We start from the raw sequence: 20,587 nt of genomic DNA, 5'->3' as shown, positions 1-20,587 counted from the left end.
CAAACTGCCACAAAAGTCACATTCTTAACGAAATCCAATCCAAAGTACTTTATTTTCTAGTTTTCATCTTTTATGCACAAAAGAGTATCTTTCAGTAACCTTCTGAGAGAATTAAGCATAAATCTGTCAAATGTTGAAAACAACATTGTTTGACTGGTATAGCGTCAAAATCACAAAGTGCCATTAAGAGTCACATTCTTAACGAAAATCGGCAGCACTTTACAATAAGACTACCCTTATAAAGGGTTTACGAATAGTTTGTAATTCATTTATTAATTAGGTTCTGAACACTTTATAAATCATTAATAAGCTTTTATAAGACATGAGATAAACAGGGCAAACGTGACCGGTTGCTTGCCAAATAGTGAGTCCACATTTATCTGTACGGCTAAGCCTTATATTGGCTACTTAGCTTACTTCGTCTTCTTCATCAGCCAGCATCCTTAGTATCTGTTGTTCACCGAGTTGATTCTCGCTAAGTAGCCAATATAAGGCTTAGTCATCTTGCCAAATAGTGAGCCTGTGTTGATGTTAGAACTGGTTTATAAATGGTTCTTAATGATTAATAAAGTGTTTACAACCTAATTCATAACCTAATTATATGTTAGAACTGGTTTATAAATGGTTCTTGATGATTAATAAAGTGTTTACAACCCAATTCATAACCTAATTATAAACCCTTTATGAATCCTTTATAAGGATAGTCTTATTGTAAAGTGGTACCCAAAAATCTACTAACACAAAGTACTTCATTTTCTAGTTTTAAGCTTTTATCCACAAAAGTGTATCTTTCAGTAACTTTTTGAGAGAATTAAGGATACATCTGTCAAATGTTCAAAACTGCATTGTCTCCCTGTAAGTCTTAAAAACACAAACTGCCATGAAAGAAAACCAATTCCTTACATAGTGCTAAGGAACACAATGTAACGTACAAAGTGCTTCATATTCTACCAGTTGAAAATTGTTGCATGTATTAGTGTATTTATGAGTGTCGTGTACAAGAAAGAAGCAAAAATCCCATAAGTGGACAAAACGGCTTTGTTTCACTGAAATAGCGTCAAAATCACAAAGTGCTATTAAGAGTCACATTATAAAATTATTTTGTTTATTTATCACTCTTGAAATATTCTTATTTCCCCTGAAGTCACCTCCATGACTTAATAAAGACAATTTGGCCAAACAACTTTCTGTGTTTGATTTTATTAGAGCCACTTTGCCAAATACAAGAAAATACACGGCGAACGGCAGAAATGTTCAGCAAAAACATTTGTTGCTCATCTTTGACCTCCCAAACAACGCCTCATAAGACAGCAACCACACGTTAATCATTAGTTTAGTTTGATCACTGACAGTAAAAGCACTTTTCATGGAGACAGGACAACACACTGACCTTGTGACAGAATCCACTGCGAAACCGTGATATAGCTGCAGTGTAAAATCCACTGAAAACAGAAACACCACTTTGCATAGATTCACTCGTTCATCTGCAATAACGCAAAAACACAAGACCTACACAAACAAAACTCTTTCTCCAGGTTCGCTCTCCTTCATATCAAGAATAGAGATCTGTCACAGCTGGAACACCATAAGAAACAATGTGAAACACAATACTATGTGTCATTATAAAGGGATAAATGATTTATTAAATCAAGTCTTTGTCTCATCTGTACAACAAAAACGGTACATTGTACTGTGTGGGATTCCTGTCTGGGACACACTCTTTCAGAAGTCACATGTTGGACTGGAAAGGTAGAAAATATCACGACACATCCAAACAAATCTTCACTCATCTTTTCCAGATGTCATCGTGTTTTCTACATTTGTGTCTTTGCCAGTTATCTTGAAGGAAGGAAGTCAGAGCACTACAGGTTAGTAACACACAACTTTAAAAAAAGGTACAACTAGTTCTGTACTGAATGCCGCTTTTTAATGCTTAAAAGAGCAACAAGGGCAATTACACTTTAAAATTATGCAACAATTTTTGCAATCCTAGCTCCACGTGGCTGAAATTATGTGCTCCACTGCTCTCCTCAGTGTGGTTCTCTCCTCCAGGACCTCAGAGCGGCTCCTCACGGTTTGGACACGGTCAGGTGCTGCATCTTCTTGGCCGCCTCCTCTGTCACGCTCTTGGCGGTTTTCTCCGGGCTGGGGGCCGGAGTGTTGGTCGCACTGTTGGGATACTCCCTGTTGCCGAATATAACGCTTCCCACCCGCACGTTGGTGGAGCCCACCTCGATCTTTAATGTAAAGGAGTACACGTTAGAGCAGGAAAGACCCCTAATGAGTGAGATAAGATAACTTAACGGCATTAATCACATTAACAATTAATCCAATAACAGCCATAACTATGGACTTCTCAAAGGCATCTGAACCAACAGACAAGACAACTAAAATCCAACACACAAATGAGAGATTATACATTTGAACATAACCACTATATGGCCATGAACAAATTACATTTGCCCTGCAATCAAATAAATCTGAACATAGCGTATTGTACGTGTTAAATCATCTATAGCCTGTACAGTTTCCATCTCAGAAATATGGCAAAGCTCAGGTCTGTTGTGTCATTAGCGGAGCTTGAAATGATCATTCATGCTTTTATATCATCCCGGCTGGATTACTGTACAGTAACTACATTTTCACGTGTCTCAGCAAGTCATCTCTCAACCATCTACAAATGGTCCAGAATGCTGCTTCAAGACTGTTAACCAGGTCAAGCAGGATGACACACATTACACCCATTTTAAAATCCTTACATTGGCTCCCCACTCGTTTTAGAATTTATTTTAAGGTCCTGGTTATTACATATAGAGCCCTGCGTGGAAATGCACCGGAATATATAAGTGACCTCCTCCATCCTTACACCGCCAGTACGTCACTTATGGCGCATTTCCACCGCAGGCCTCGCTCGACTTAGTACGGTTTTGTTAGGCCTTGTTAGGCCCGGCTCACTTTAATGCTGCGCTTCCATTACAGTTTAGGAACTGGGGTAGTATCTATAGTAACGCAGTGTAAGCGGAGCCGTGACGTCATCTTCAATGAGAACCCCAGAAAAACAACATCAGCCGTTAGCTGTTAGCACTCAAGCTCACAGCTCCTCATATCTGTTCAGAAACTACTAATGCATTTTTTGCATTAGTCTTTTTTGTTTTGAACTGTATGCATTCATTAAATACAAAGAGGATTAACACACACACATAAATGAAAAAGCAAACTGATTCAAATGTTCCTCCTATTTTTGTTAAATTTGATGGCCAATTTATTTATTTTTCATAAATTATAAATCCATAGTACTCCCACTTTGATAACAGCATGGATATTTGACTAAGAAAATGATAGGACCACCCCCCTCCCTCTCCACCATTTCTTCCATAAGGACAACATATCAAAAAATGTTAGGGTTTACAAATTCATAAAGAAATATGTAATGCACTTCTATAAATTAATCAAATTCACCTAGTCTGACTGAATAAATGTTTAAATACTGGGCACTAAAATACATCATTTGTGTTCGTCAATTTGTGACCCTGAAAATTAAAAAAAATTAAAAACGTACCTAAAGAAAGATTTGCTTTGATATTTGTGTTCTAAGTGCTGATGAGGAGCGATACTTACGGCGTGGTCGAAGTCTGTGGACATCCCCATGCTGAGCTCCACCCGCTCCAGAGGCATCTGCAGGCCGTCACACAGCTGCTGCCTGCGCCCCAGCAGCGTCTGCACCACACACACTCCTTAGTCTACTGCACAGTACCAGAGTCTGCATTCTTATTCCATCTTACACCTACACTATTAACTTGCTGCATTTTACAATTGTATCACTTTCACTTGTGTTTATTGCACTATTTTACTTATCTATTTCTTTGTCTAAAGTATTTAGTGTTTTGCATTATTGGAGGGAATTAAGATTTTCATTACCAACAAATACAACTACTAATACTCTAGCTATTGTGTACATGACAGTAAAACTATCGAATCGTGAAATCAATATTTATGAGTTTTAAAAATATATCTGATGCTGACATATCTGCTGATGGGATTTATAGCATATTAATGCATAACAAATACAGTGTGATCAGCCGTACAGTCGACAGTTCAAACCTGTGTGTGTGTCAGTGCTCTTTGGTGGAAAAACACTGTTCCTAATACGTCAGACCTTAATGTGGCATTTTTGTAACACTTTAATGTCTGCAAAAGATAATACCAGCCTTGCAGATGTATCTAGACTCCCTCTAGTTGAGATACAGATCTGTCTTTAAAAAAATAATGTTGGAGATCTATTTCGGTTTAGTATTTGTTCTTTCAAAGTGGAGTTATTGGTTGTTTCTTTTTTTGGTTTTAGTTATTTTGCATAAGAACAATCTGCCTTGAGAAGGACACACGTTTGTATCAGTGTAGAGTTTTAGTTTACTGTAGATATACAGCAGACATCATTTTCACATCAGCCTCATAACCAAGTGTTATTCATGAGAGCCTTTTAGAGGGCTGCAGCGTATCAATATTTTCATTCAATCATCAGCTCATCTGATGATCAGTATTTTAGTTTAGTTTTCCCTATAATAACCCATCACAGTCCATCAAACCCCAAGTTGATGTATTTTTATGTAAGTCCAAACCCCAAAGACATGTTACTGAAAATAACTTAAACAGAGGATAGCGGGCGTTATGGACATTTGAGAGGTTGAAAACAGCTTAATCAACAGTCATATTATTATTATACTTCTATTGTTATTATTGGACATAAAATAGCTCTAGTGTTTTGTACCTGAAAGTCTGGGTTGGGGCCGAGGTTGAGGTCGTATCCGTAGCGACCGATGGTCATGAGTCCTAAGAAGTCCAGAGCGGCGCAGTGGGACAGGATGTGCTGCACCGTGCTCACCGTGTCCTCGGGGGGGAGCCCGTGTTTATCTGCAGGGACATGGGACACACCGTTAGCAAACATGGATCACTCCCCATAGGGACGCTGCTCAGGAACCGGGCGGTCAACGGTTTGAGTCCCGGTACGGACAATAAATATACAAAATGTGGTGTGCACCTGGAGAGGTGAGTTTGACTCCTGGGCACTGCCGAGGTGTCCTTAAGCAAGGCACTGAAACCCAACCATGACATCCTCTTTGCTCTGACACCAAAATAACTTTTAGGTGTGACAGAACTGAATTAATACTACACAGAATCTAATGTGGTTAAAAGATAGAAACCACTACAGTATATATTATTTATTTTATAAAAACAAATGATCCCTATGATCTCTCTGATGTTTAGTTTAAATGTAAACACAATCCTAAGAGAGATAAGCAATTGGTGAGGATTACAATCTGCGAACTTTGAGAATTCCCAACTAAAAAGTATCCGGAGTGAGACTTTGCAAGGTCCCATCATCATTTTTCCAGTAATTCTATCATATGCTGGGGGGTCTTGATATTTCAATAAGAAAGGCTTGAAGACATTAACATTGTGCAGGGACTAGGGGTGTAACGGTATCCGTATTCGTCCCGAACCGTCACGGTTCGGGACGAATACGGATACAGATACATCATCCTCCCGCTTGGACTACTGCAATGGTGTCCTGTTTGGGGTTCCCAACAAAACCCTGGACAGGCTCCAGTATGTTCCAAACGGTGCTGCTAGGGTACTCACAAATACAAAGCCGTGGCAGCACATCACTCCCACCCTCATCCACCTCCACTGGTTGCCGGTCTAGTCCCGCATATCATACAAAATCCTCCTCCTTACCTACAAGTCCCTCCATGCCCATGCCCCCCAGTACCTATCAGACATCCTTCACCCACATGCCCCACCCCGGAACCTGCGGTCTTCAGACTCTGGCCTGCTTACCACCCCCCGCACCAAACTGCGAACCTTCGGGGACAGAGCCTTCAGTGTGGCAGCCCCCACCCTCTGGAACGCTCTCCCTGCGGAGATCCGCAACATCCCCACACTCGACGCCTTCAAAAAGGCCCTCAAGACCCATCTGTTTACTAAGGCCTTTGGCCTCTAAATCTATCTGTTGTTTTGTCTGTCTGACTGGTTGTCTGACTGCCTTTTGTTTTGTTATGTTTGTTTCTGTCCTATTCTTCTTTGTTAAGCGACCTTGGGTCCCATGAAAGGCGCTATATAAATCCAAGCTATTATTATTATTATTATCACGGTTCGGACGTCACGGTTCGGCACATGCAGTCACACGACGGATACGCCTTTTTTATGAAGGGAAAAAAGTCTGTCACTCAGGGCAGTATCCATTACACTATATATAATCCAGGGGGCGGTATTGCGCCTAAAAGCTGTTTGCCTGCCGCCCTTAAACAACAAATGAAGAACAAGAAGAAAACACAACAAACCGAACAAAATACAAGAAGAAGAAAAGTTAGTATGACGATTTCAGATAACACACAGGAGCTAGAAGACCCACCTGCTTCTTTTAAATCAGCTGTGTGGGAACATTTCAGGTTCCCTGTGGACTACAATAACGATGGAGTGCGAGTGGTGGATCGGACGAGGACGGTGTGTCGGCGTTGTTCGACAGCGGTGCGGTATGCTAATGGTAACACACGCCAAACATGCTAAATCATATCAGAAGGCTTCACCCAGATTTGCCAATCACCGGAGCCCGGCAAAAGACAACAGCAGTTCAACAGCTTCTCCCCGCTGTTTTTAAGAAGCCAATAGACATGAAAGCCGAGAGACCAAAAGAAATAATGGAAGCTATTGGCATATATATTTCAACGGCTATGCGCCCTGGAAACACTTTCTTATTATTTATTTTGTAATATTTTCAAGACATTCTTTTTAGTATTACAGCTTGATGAAACCTTTTTGTTTGACATCAGCCATTATAGATAATATGGCCATCTGAGTGTGTGTGGTACTGTTTGTGGTTTGTTTTTAACTGTGTAATACAGTTAATTATTCAAAATGTTAGAGTTCCTTATTTTTATACTGAAACTTGCACTACTGTTCAAAAATAAAAAACAACAAACATGGAATTATGCATTTGGGACTTATTTTTGCTTTTTCTTGTTGTACCGAACCCATACCGAACCGTGACCCCTAGGGGTGTAACGGTTCACAAACATTTCGGTTCGGTACGTACCTCGGTTTTTAGCTCACGGTTCGGTACGTTTTCGGTACAGCAGAAAAAATTATCACAAAACATAAAATATTTTTTGGGGGGTTTTAATTATTATTAAACTGTGAATAATGTAGTCACTCAAATAAATATAAAAAATATAATACAATAAACATTAAGGTGCAGCATTTTGATGAACTGAAATAGTCTGCATTTGAACTTTACTGTACTAGTACTCACAAAACATAACATATTAGTTATGGGTTTTTAATTATTATTAAACTGAATATTCACTCAAATAAATACAAAATATAATAAAATAAACATTAAGGTGCAGCATTTCGATGAACTGAAATAATCTGTATTTGAACTGTACTGTACTAGTACCTTAGCAGCCAGATTGACATTAGGACTTGCTTGCTTGTCATTGTATTTTCATGTTTTTTTTAAGAAAAATTAACTTGTCCACATTGCTTGCCAAAAGGGCAGATCTGCTGGCACTAACAATGTCTCCTGCTGTGGAGAACACCCTCTCGCTAGGGACAGAGGTAGCAGATACAGCCAGGTAGCGCTTTGCTAACATGGCAACATAAGGATATTTGGCGTTTGTAATAGCTTTGGCTCGGTCTGAACTTTTTGCGAGTGGTGGAGGCTTAAATGCTAGTGGGAGTTGGGTTTGCACTTCAGTCATTTTTCTTTTGGTACCTGTGATATTCACGTTCGGGTGATGCCTTTTCAAATGAGTGTGCAAGTTTGATGTATTGCCAGCCGCGTAACCAATTTTAGTTGAACAATGCCAACAAACAGCTTTGGTTCTGTCCACCTGTCTTTGTCCGTCATCCTTGTACGTAACTGCGAAACCAAAATGTTCCCACACCGGAGACTTCAATGATGCTGGAGGATTTTCGAGCTCAACTTTATCTGCGTTCGCCAGTTCCTCAAATGACTGACTACATTTGAACGCATCCCTGTGACCAGCTCTCATAGTATGCCTCTCGTCCAATGAAATGACTTGGTCGCTCTATGACGCGTTGAACCCAATGTGAGCAAATTACACTTCCAAAAAGTTGTTCACGTTCTCAATTTTTTACGTTTAACGTTATATTCGTTCAGTACACTTCGGTACACACGTGTACCGAACCGAAGGGCCCATACCGAATATTTTCGGTACGAATACGTATACCGTTACACCCCTAGTGACCCCCAAACCGAGGTACGTACCGAACTGTTAATTCTGTGAACCGTTACACCCCTAGCAGGGACTCTTCTGAGCGATGCAGCCCCTCTGCTCTGACACCTCTCTATAAAATGCATGTGTTTGTGCATGTGTGTATTTCAGGCCTAGTGTGTATTTGAACTGTAAATCCCAGGGGTCAGTAACCTTTAATATCAAATACAATTTGTCTGGACCCGCAAAACATATTTGATAACACAGCTTTTAAAGAAGTTATACTATATAAAAAAACTATAGTTTGTTGCATCTATTTCTACATGTTATAACATAATTTCACCTTGTGGGACTACTAAAGTAGGTCTTATTTTTCTTTTTCTTTTTCAGTATATTTGAGCAGAACAAAGTGCTGAATTTGAGACGTACTCTGTTCTCCGCTGGTGTTGAGCTGCACCATGACCTTTAACCTCTGGGTGCTGGCTCCTCTGAGGCGCTGCCAGGAGCTGTTCACCCGGTCCGCCAGCTTGGCAGAGTCCACCGTCTCCACCACGAACAGGTTGGGCACGCCTGGATAACAAAACACACACTCAGTGAACGCTGTCAACACACAGAGGGGCGGGGGCGGGGGCGGCACTCACCCAGGAGTTTGTTCACATTGTTCTTCTGCAGATGGCCGATGAAGTGCCACCTGATTTCTGGACATGAGGCCAAAATCTTGAAAAGAAAAAGAAACACTGTTTGAATATGTGGAAAAGGTAGATACTACCTTTTAATTTAAATATATCAAATTACCAGAGGATCAGAAGCTTTGTCCACGAGTTCATTAACCTGGAGAGGAGATAAAGGAAGAAGATGATGATGATAAACAGCCTCAAATGGTATCATACAGAGATAGAAATACTGCCAGTGAAAGGAAAACATAAAATTGTGAAGGAGTGATATAACAATTGTTATTTTAACATAAAAAGGGTAATTTAAATAATCTTCTACAGTCAAAACATCTTTACCAGTAGGTTTCCTGGCTCTTAATTTTTTATAGAAGACCAAATAACTTATATGATGTGTGAGGACTATGTTAAAGCTACACAGAATCAAAGTGTACATAAGATATAAAAAACATATCAGACAAATTTCAACACAATCCAATGAAAAATAAGCGAGACAAATAGTCTGCAATGGGACTTTGCAAGGTCCCATCAATTTAATGGACATTTCCCCATAATGTTCCCATTACATCTATGATATGCTGGGGGGGTCTTAATGAAAGGAAGGCCCCTTCATGATTATGCAGGCACACTTTGGACTGATGCAGACCTGCAGCATTTATACTCACATAGTTTTCTCCAAAGTTCCGATGCCCTTGTCTGTAGGCCTCCACAACCATCTCTGGAGGTTTGGTCTTGCTGACGGCGACGAGGCGGGGCGGCACGGCTGGGAGAGTCTGAGGGAGGACAGAACACCATCAGATCTCAGTGATGTGACTCAGCCTGAGAGGTCCTGCTAGACCACCATGAAGCTCGCTGTTTCTGGCTACTTTGTTCCCCTTAAGGAAGACATTCTTAGTAGAAAATCACTCATGGTGTCCCCTTTAATCAAATATCTGTTCAACCGAGTTACTTCAGAAAGAATCATGCAAAATATATAAATGTTGTTCAAATCAACTGTAAGTCTTGTGTTTATCAAAATTGTGCTCAAAAGTAGCTTTAAAATAAAAACATTCAGCATTAACAAAGCTTAAAAGATCGACTAATCGACTAAGGAAATCTAAGTAAAGTAAGACCAAAATGAGCAATTAGTCCACTGATCGACTAAGAAGGGCATGTCATTCATTCAGCTCTTCTTATAATTAAGATGATTAGTACCTAAAAACAAAAGAGACCTCAGGATGTTTGATTGTATGATCCTTAAATGCTTTAATGTAATCACCAACATACCCCCCACCCCCCACTGTCACAGAGCTGTGGAGTGAGGATGATACACAGCGTGCTCGTGTTTACTAAATAGCCCAAAGATATGACAAATGGCATCCAGAACCCGGACAGCAGGCCTCCACTGTGCAGCCCCGTGCAGAGCGGATCCTGTTCCCCCGCCTGTAATACCCATGCATTGGGGTTATGGAAGTGCTGCCACCAGCCCCACTAACTCCCGGCCAGAGGTTGAGGTGTTAGGCAGCCTTACATAACGGGTCGTGCCGCCGCAGCACGACGTTCTCGGTCCTCTCTGGAGCACCGCTGCCGGAGCTCCAGAGAGGAGCCTCCCGGGTAGCAGTTACCTTGGGCCGCCGTGCCGCCGCCTGGTTCACCCGCTCCACCACCGACTGTAGCGCCTTCCCAACCTCCTCCGACATTGCTACTTTCCACATACGGGCGAGCGACGACGACATACAACGTAGAGAGACGAGTCTGCGATGACGACAATCGCCTTTCAAAATAAAAGTCCACCTGAGTAGGGAGCGTGTCCTTCAGAGAGCGCCCCCTGCTGCCAGGCTTCAGCCCGGCAGTCTAACTAAAGGAGAGGGGCTCCAGATGAGAGATGAACAGCACGAGGCATTTGCTTATGGAATGCCGTTTTAAGCCAAAATTAAATAAATACATAAATAATTAAATAAATACATATATATATAAATATGCCTATGAAATAAATAAATAAGGTTATCAAATACAATCTGAATGAAATAAACAAGGCAATAAATATATATAAATGTACATTTAAATACACATTTATTTATTTCATGGGACTTTTATTTCATAATGCCACATTTATTTATTTCAAGAGACTTTTATTTCATAATGCCACATTTATTTATTTCAAGAGACTTTTATTTCATAATGCCACATTTATTTATTTCAGGGGACTTGTATTTCATAATGCCACATTTATTTATTTCAGGGGACTTGTATTTCATAATGCTACATTTATTTATTTCAGGGGACTTGTATTTCATAATGCCACATTACATTTCCATTTCTAATATTCAAATGAACGGGGCGTGGTTAGCTCACAGATCCAGACCAAAGCAACAGCACCACAACACTGACTCAATAGCTCTTGTTTCACACTCCAGTACTCTTAAGTGGTTTGACAGCCAAACCGGTTCCGGTTCGGGGGGGGGGTGCTAGTGGATCGCCGGAGGAGTGAGCAGAGGGTAGAATTGTCGATTCAGTTGCGCGCGCTACGCTACCATGGAAACCAAACAATGGTGTAGCTGTATTAAAGTCCGGGTGGAAACAGTCCTGAGTAAATCTGATTTTGTCAGAAATCGGGAGAAATGCGGGAGAAATATGACCCCGGGAGGAAACCGGGAGAGGGCAATGAAATCGGGAGTCTCCCGCGAAAATCGGGAGGGTTGGCAAGTATGCACCAAACCGGTTCCAGAGCCAGTTCCAGGATACAGCCTGATTTAGCTCTGGTTTTTCACTGTTTCAGCCACAGCGGAGCCGGCTCTAAACACCGAAAACCGGTTCTTAGCTGACCCCACTTGGCTGCCCGGCAAGAATCAAGAACCACGCTCACGTCGTAGGGAGGCGAGATTAACTTGAGCAATAACAGTTTATGGCGAATAGCCTACGGCAAATGAAAGTTGTAACAAGCAGTAGCGCTGAGCAAAGTGACTAGAACGCAACCACACACTTGTCTGATTCTGTTTATCTGTACCTTACTTTGACCATCTGTTCGCTGTTATTGATCATTGTGGAGAGCAGGCAGACGTTTTGTTTTGTATTATAGCAGCTATCGGATGGAATCAATACATGGGCTGCACAGGTTGCCATGTCCGACTATCACAAGTAGAATCATAATGAAAAATATGCTGGTAAAATGTTCCTGTAGAAAACGGCTTATGCCACAATAGGATAGCAACAAGTAGTCAAGATAGTCAGATTAGCTTCGGTTGCTATCAGAGGCGCGGGAAGTTATTTTGAGTGGGGGTGCTGAGCTGTCCGATGTGCTAATTACGCACGGGGGGGGTTGACGTTGACATACACCGAGCAAAACCACACACACAGTGCATAACAACGGACTCCAGTGCACGCTATTACGGCACTAACCCTAACCCTAAAGCGCGAGCACACACACACACACTATTAAGATGTAAAATATTATTTTAACAATGTGGAATTTACATTCATTGAATTAGGCTATCAAGGCATTGCTAATTCCTGGCTACATATTACACAGATTCTGCGTAATAATGCCCTGCCCCTGCATCTTCTATTTCAATCTTTTTAGCAGATTTAGCGCACACTCTATCTTACTCTCACGTACTTTACTTGTAATGTTCCACAAGATACAATGCAACATCCTAGTTGTGCTAACTTCTGGACTGATGCTCATGCCTGGTCCCTCGGCTCCTGTCGTCCCCCCCGGGCCAGCTGTGCATCAACAAATAATGTCCCCCTGGCAAACGTATATTGCAACATGTTCCCATATTTTTTCCCAACATATTTTTTTATATATATAAGTAACTGTCCACAAACTGCCAATACTTAACAAGAATAACACAAACAACAATATTACACAAATGACTAGTAGTCACACATTTGAACAACATTTAGTATCTTAATGTCTTTTCCTGTATCCATATTATCTTGTTCTTTATATACCTATTCACTAGTATTGAGTAAGTATAACTGTCAGTCAAAGTCCTTCAGATGCACCGGCCTTCTGACAGGCCTGCCTGACCTCGTGCACGGAGTGCGGGGCATCCCGTCCGGCCCCGTTTCTGCCTCTGCGCTGCTGCTCTCGTCCTGTGTTGGTTCAGGCTCACCATTCAGCTCAGCATAAGCTCCTTCCCCTGCTGTGATGTCCTCATCTAGCTCCTTAGTCATCCTGATATGCTACATGCTGCAGTCCGTACCTTGCAGTGGAGTGTTCCTGTGATCCAGCGTGGCTAAATAGGGGTCGCTGCCTGCCCGTTTAGTTTTAGCCATCAGCCTTTTGGCTGTTTTAACAGCCGATTCCACTTTCCCATTGCTTTGCGGGTATCCTGGAGAGGACGTTTTGTGTCTGAAGTCCCATGACCTGCTGAAATTCCTGAACTCCTCCGATGTGTATTGAGGACCATTGTCTGAGAACACCACATCTGGAATTCCATATCTGGCAAAGTGAGCTTTTAGTTTCCGAATCATTGTTTTAGATTTTGTATTCTCCAGACCAGGGGTTTTCAAAATGTGTTATGTTCTCCCCTCAGAGAACATAAGAACAGCCGCGCCCCCCTCCCAATTATTATTGCTATTATTATTATTATTATTATTATTATTGTTGTTGTTGCTATAATGCAGGGGTATTCATTTGCATTTCAAAGAGTTCCAGTAAGAGAAAATGTCATTAAATGCTCTGTTTTCTCTGTCTACCTTTCTTTGTTTTTGAACACGCCATTTGAAATGACTCCGACTGTTTCTCTCTTCTTGTCTCTTCTCTGTGTGTGTGTTTGAATCTATCATGCTGACTCACTGACTGCACCGATTTGATTGGCTGAGTAGCGTCACCTCCTTAAAACATTAAACAATAACTTTTTTAAACCTTTTGATCTTTATGTTTTAAACATTTTTGTAAAACATTTTTAACATTTTCAACATCGTGGATAAATCCTTATATGCTCCCGGCAACAAACTGAACGCCAACTTTTCCTCCTTTTTACACTCACCCCTACTTTAGTGGGAACGATGAGTCTGCATCTTTGATGCGCACAGGCGGATGATGGGGGGATCAGAGTCCTGCATCGGGTCGGGTACTCGAGGCGTGACCCGCAAAAAAAGTGATTCGCGGGTGGTAAGTAGTAGTACTGATACTGTTTCAATTACATTAGTATGCATAAAAAGTGACAGGTCACATCCCCCACTAATTATGCTAATGACCCCCTTTGATATGCTAATGACCCCTTTGTTCGAGGTGTTATCGCGTGTAGGTGTGATATCACAGTTAGGTGTGATATCCTTTGATGTGAGGGGTGAGGTGTTATCACGTGTAGGTGTGATATTCCCCCCTGTAGCAGATCCTTTGTTGTCTAATCTAATTAGCCTTTGATGTCTGCCCTTTGTTGTCTAATCTAATTACCCTTTGATGTCTGTCCTTTGATGTGAGGGTTGAGGTGTTATCACGTGTAGGTGTGATATTCCCCCCTGTAGTAGACTATTTTGTTGTCTAATCTACTTACCCTTTGATGTCTGTCCTTTGATGTAAGGGGGGTGAGGTGTTATAACATGCCGGTGTGATATCACACCGGCATGTTATAAGCCTTTGATGTCAATCTAATTCCCCTTTGATGTCTGTCCTTTGATCAGTGTTTGTAACTAGTGTTAATTAAGGCAGTCTCTTTGAAGTTGTGTGAGACTGTCTCGCACCCCGTCCCCCTTGCACCCCGTCCCCCTCTCACCCCTTCCTGTCACCCCGTCCCCTCCTTTTGCTAAATAAAAAGCCACTCATTTACACTCACCAAGTCACCTAAAACTTTCAAAAAGAAAATGGCAAAGAGACGCATCAATATGGGTTTAATCAGCGAGACGCCTGTGACAACTTACCGCCATCCGTCGGGAGCGCCAGTCAAGAAACGGATGCAGTATCTGTGCCGGGTTCAGACCCTCCGTCAGAGGCTCTTCATGAAAATGGAGTCTGGATGTGTGACACTGTCTCCCCCCGTCCCCCTCACACCCCTTCCTCTCACACCCCTTCCTCTCCCCCTTCCTGTCACCTCCTGATTTTGCTATCAGCCATTAATTTTCACTCACTAAGTCACCTAAAACTTTTATTGTCCTCTCTAAATTAGATTAGTTTTGAATATGATTTGTGTTAACTAAGGATGTTCTCTTACGTTGTATGGCTTGTGAACTAATGTTTAATTACTTTACTAACTACAAGGGACTCTCTTTTTTGAAAAGAGGGTAATAATAATTTAAAAAAGATGTTAATGACCCCCTGATATTGTATTTGTAATGTTTAATTACTTCACACAACTTTAAAAGCCCCTATGAAGTTGTTGTTAAGTATGTATGGCTTGTGAACTGGATGTTCTCTTAAGTTGTATGGCTTGTGAACTAATGTTTAATTACTTTATTAACTACAAGGAAGTCTCTTTGAAGAGGGTAATAATAATTTAAAGATCCTAATGCCCCCTTGATCTTGTCTTTTTTATTGTTTAATTACTGTATTAACTATAAGGAAGATGTACTGGTGTGTTTCCCTAGATGATGTAAATAGTGCCATGTTAGGGGGACATCACGGAGCTCAGGAGTCCGCCCTTGGAGGCTTGGAGAGCGGACAAAGAGAGGTGTATTTACCGGTGTTGAGCCCTGGATGATGTAAATAGTCCAAGTGCCATGTTAGAGGGACATTACGGAACTCAGGAGTCTGCCCTTTGAGGCTTTTGTTAACATTAATGCTTTTTGCTTTTGTTTTTGTTACTAAGATACTTTTTAGATACACTTTTGAAGTGAGCAACACTTTACAACTGGTGCTTTTTAAGGAATATGGTTTCTTGGTAGAATATAAAGTACTTTGTATGGAATTGGGTTTTCTTTAGAGCTGTTTTCAGTGAGACAATGCAGTTATTGATACTTTTAAGTTTCAAGTTTCAAGGCTTTATGGCATATGCCCATTAGCTACAGTGTAGATATGTCAATGAAAAACATAGGTCACAGGCTCCTCCAACAGTGCAAAAAAAAAAATATATATATATATATATATATATATATATATATATATATATATATATATATATATATATATATAGAGCACATAAAACAGATAAAATACTGCAATAGAATGTTTTGATATGACAGATTTGTGCGTAATTCTCTCACAAAGGAACTGTAAGATACACGTTTATGTATGCAAAAAGTTAAAACTAGAAAAAATGAAATACTTTGTCTAAATAGATGTTATTTAAGAATGTGACTCTAAAAGGCAAGTTTGTGATTTTAACACTTTTTTACTGACACTAGGCAGATTTAGCTTTTTTTATCTCGTTGTCTTTCTCTTACTTTTTGGATACAGTTTTATGTATGACAACTTTACAACTGCTAGAAAGTTAAGTACTTTTTCTGACCAGATTTTCTTTAAGACTGTGACTCTTAAAGGCACTTTGGGATTTTAGTAAGACAATCCAGTTTTCTGGAAATAACTTAAATGATTTTTGTTTTTTCTCCTACAAAGATACTTATAGTTACACTTTAATGGATGCAAAACTTTATAACTTGGTAAAATATTCATTAATTTGTAATGAATTGAGATTCTTAAAGAATCAAACTCTAAATGGAGAGTTTGTGATTTTAACACTGTTTCGATGAAACAATGCAGTTTTGATAACTTGACTTGACTAACATTACTTTTTTAAATATATGTTTTTTAGATGACTTTACTGATTTTTGCTTTTTTCTGCTACCAAGATACTTTTAGATACAGTGTGTTGTCTGACAACTTTACAACTGGTAGAATGTCAATCACTGTGTAACACCTTTTTATTTTCTTAAATGACTCTAAAAGACAAGTTTTGTGATTTTAACACTTTTTGACTGACACTAGGCAGATTTAGGCTTTTTTCTCTTGCCAATATACTTTTAGATACACTTTGAGGTATGCAAAAAGTTAAAACTAGAAAAATCAAATACTTTGTCTAAACAGATGTTATTTAAGAATGTGACTCTTAATGGCAGCTTTTTGATTTAAGTAACCCAGCTAGAAATGTTTTGTTCTAAAAACATTCTGAGAATGTTACATTCATTGTTCTAGGAATGTTTTCAGCGGGAAGTTTTCTTTTGGTTCCCAGAACATTCTTCTGAAAGGTAGGATAACGTTCTCTAAAAACATTCTTAAAATGTTTGGTGATAACATTGTTAGAACATTATGCCCTCCTATTCTTAAAACGTTTTCAGCGGGAAGTTTTTGTTTGGTTCCCAGAATGTTCTTCTGAAAGGTAGGATAACGTTCTCTAAAAACATTCTTAAAATGTTTGGTGATAACCTTCCTAAAATGTTTTTGATAACATTGTTAGAACATTATGCCCTACTATTCTTAAAACGTTTTCAGCAGAAGCTTTTATTTTGGTTCCCAGAATGTTCTTCTGAAAGGTAGGATAACGTTCTCTAAAAACATTCTTAAAATGTTTTTGATAACATTGTTAGAACATTATGCCCTACTGTTCTTAAAACGTTTTCAGCTGCAAGTTAGATTTTTTATGTTGCCAGAATGTTATTATTTTAGAGAAGGATAACATGTTTTATGTTTAAAACAGTATGCAAATGTTCTGTGGTAACAATTTACTACAATATTTTTACATTATTAGAACATAAAGACATAATATTCCTGTAATTGTTCAACTCAAAATTCCTGGGTAACTAGACTGACCACTGTAACTATTGGAATTTGACTATTAACACATGTAAGAGGATGAATCGGAGCTGGTGAAAGTAACATTTGTTTATTAGAAAAGGGGAGCTGGGAGTGGAGGTTGGTTATGGCAGCAGTGGGAAACAGTTGTTCCAGGGTGGAGAGGCCTGGCTGGTCTTGGGAGTGTGGAAGGCCTTGGATTCCTCCTGGGAGAGACATAAAAATTAGTGTGAGGCAAAAGCAGGCAAAGTTGTCAAAGAATATGCTGGTTAAAAGCTAGAGCGGCACGCAACAAACCGTTCACGGCAACAATCCGGCAGGGAATGAGTGCAGGCTGCAGGCTTTCATAGTGTGACTGATGAGCAGGTTGCAGGTGTGGTTGATTGGAGATTGCTCCCAGCCGTGTAGAGCAGACCAGCAGGCAGGTGGGGGGAGAGAGAGACATACACAGTAGAAACAAACACATGAGCCTCGTCTCAATACCCCTCCTCGACTCCTCCTTTCCCTCACTCGCGTCCCTTCCTTGCGTCTTAGCTCCGCCTCCGTAAGATGCGAGCGAGAGACACGAGGAGGTGACGCGACAGAGGAGTCCTCAGGTATTAATTGGGATGTCCTCCTTCACTCAAACGTCACTCTTAAACGACGTCTGTTAATGATGACATGTGCACAGCTGTATCCCCTCTCATCGGGCTTAACTGAATAACCCCTTAGAACCGGCCCATTTGTTGTTAAATATGTATTTAAATGATGAATCTTTCTCTTGTTAGTCAAGGAATTCAATGTATGATGGTTGGTTCTGCTTTTGTGTTCCGTTTTGGTGTAAAATGTACATTTCAATAAAATTATAATTATAATAATGTGAAAGCCTTTACTCTGAACATGTGTGTCCTGTAGATCCCCACATTCACCACAAACCCACATTCAGGACTGTGCATTTTAAATAATTTAACTACTCAATATTTTAACACAAAACAAAACAAATAATTGTTATTTATCAAGATCTAGCCATTTATGAAATAGCTTTCTTAATAGCTATGTTTTAGTGACGTTCAAGATCATTAAACATGACTTAAATTGTTAGTATAACCTTAAGAAATGAATTGCACATAATAATTCCCACGGAGCTGTGAGCACTTATACATTTATGTGACGCTTTTCCACTCATTCTTCCAGTTCTCAGTTTTCCTCTCTTGAAATCGACCAGCTGTGAAGGTGGGGGCGGGGCTTTTATACGCGAGTAGTGAAAACACTTCCGCGTAGTCTGCTCTCGTGTATCCTCCCTTTCGTCTCCTCCCGCACCCCTCCTCCCTCACCCCTCCTCGACTCCTCCATGTGCATTTCAGCTATAGAGTGGCGAAGTCCCTCCCCTTCCGGTTGAGCCCCATGGGACCTTATTTCGGAAAAGTTATGCATTGAAGTCAATGGAGAGAGAAAGATTATCTTTCGATCCCGTTTGAATTGTGCCACGAATTACACATATGATGTTTGTCAATTTAAAAGATAATTTTGCAAGTCAAAAAAATTAAAATGTGTCGTAAAACTGTGAAGTAACACATTTGTTTGTGTGAAAGGCTCAATGAACTACATCTCTGGTCAACCACACACGTCACCAAGATGGCCGTCACTACTGTCTTGTCAACAAACGATTGACTATCACCACAATGAAACACGTCCTGAAGAATGTCATGCAAAGCCTGCCTTCCTTTGATTCTCTCTGAACTGCCTGGTCGTTTTAATGTTTAATGTCAACCATTTGTGCAGATAGCATGAAGTAGAAAAGATCGCCGATGCTAACGTTAGCGTTAGCATTTCTCCCCCGGAATTAAATGGTGTATTATAGAATGATCACACCGGTGACAGTACTATTCAAAGGGTTCACGAAATATGACTACTACTCTTACTGTTTAACATTTTGGGTTACTTAATGTTACTTCATGTTAAGGCTAATAAAAATGACAAGGCTGTAATGCTAACTAACGTGCTAGCTACTAGCTAGGTAGCTAACTTGATCAAGCCACTCCTGGTCGTTTCATCAGACGGGAAGCAAAAGAACGAGCAAGACCCATTGCTGGTATAATAACAACCTGGTACTAAGCACACAGGCATCTTGTTAAAGTTATCTTATCTTAGCCAGCGCCATATAGATAGATTATATCTATATTGCGCTGATCTTAGGTATCTGAATGGTGGAGGTAAACAATTGTGACATCACTTACGCGACTCTGGGATTTGTAGTCTTTCTAGTTACGTATTTTTCATAGTCTTATATTTCAACAGTTTTACGACAAACTGTGACTTTTTTGACATGGAAATGATTTTTTAAGATTGACAAACATCATATATGTAATTCATGGCACAATTCAAACGGGATCGAAAGATAAGTTTTCTCTCCCCATTGACTTCAATGCATAACTTTTCCGGAATAAGGTCCCATACCCCGGAAGTAAGTGGGAGGGACTTCGCCACTCTATTGGGACGTCCTTCAACATGGCGTGTCTTGATCGATTTCCGGGTCAAGTCCCGGAGGAGGGGAAGAGAGGAGTCGAGGAGGGGTATTGAGACGAGCCTCTGGAAACACTAACAGGGGTTTAAGGGACAGGCAGTGATAGTCGGTCCGTTCTTCTATATGTCTGTCTTTGGTTTTCTAAGTGTTATTCGATCCATATGACAATAGAGATATGTGCATAAACAACAAAAACACTTGGGGTATAATGTTCGAACAATGTTATCACCAAACATTTTAAGAATGTTTTTAGAGAACGTTATCCTACCTTTCAGAAGTACATTCTAGGAACCAAAATAAAACTTCTCGATTAAACCATTCCTAGAACAATGAATGGTAACATTCTCAGAATGTTTTTAGAACCAACAATGTCTAGCTGGGAACTCAGACATGCCTACGCAAACATGCAATATCATGAATTACATGCTTGTTTTTTAAAAAAAAAAGAGGAAAATATGGTGACATCAGATTTAAAAAAAAAAATCCTTTTCAAACAAATGCAACAAGTTTGTATTTTAAAGCGCAC

At 40.2% G+C, this 20,587-nt stretch overlaps 1 protein-coding gene across 1 annotated transcript; it reads right to left on the bottom strand.

Moving 5' to 3' along the window:
• Nucleotides 1–1,181: 1,181 nt before the first annotated feature.
• plpbp (pyridoxal phosphate binding protein) lies at nucleotides 1,182–10,667 on the bottom strand. The gene is made up of 8 exons (XM_034142775.1): nucleotides 10,510–10,667; nucleotides 9,571–9,678; nucleotides 9,030–9,065; nucleotides 8,876–8,951; nucleotides 8,664–8,804; nucleotides 4,766–4,908; nucleotides 3,619–3,717; nucleotides 1,182–2,237 (listed from the first exon to the last, which is right to left on the bottom strand). Exons 1-8 carry the CDS (start codon nucleotides 10,618–10,620, stop codon nucleotides 2,070–2,072), a joined length of 882 nt encoding a protein of 293 aa, XP_033998666.1. The 5' UTR covers nucleotides 10,621–10,667; the 3' UTR covers nucleotides 1,182–2,069.
• Between the last annotated feature and the right edge of the window lie 9,920 nt (nucleotides 10,668–20,587).

The sequence above is a fragment of the Trematomus bernacchii genome, unplaced genomic scaffold (genome assembly GCF_902827165.1).
Source record: "Trematomus bernacchii unplaced genomic scaffold, fTreBer1.1, whole genome shotgun sequence".
Taxonomy (NCBI): Eukaryota; Metazoa; Chordata; class Actinopteri; order Perciformes; family Nototheniidae; genus Trematomus; species Trematomus bernacchii.
The sequence above is the reverse complement of the archived record's forward strand: the minus strand, read 5'-3'. Positions and strand labels throughout refer to the sequence as shown.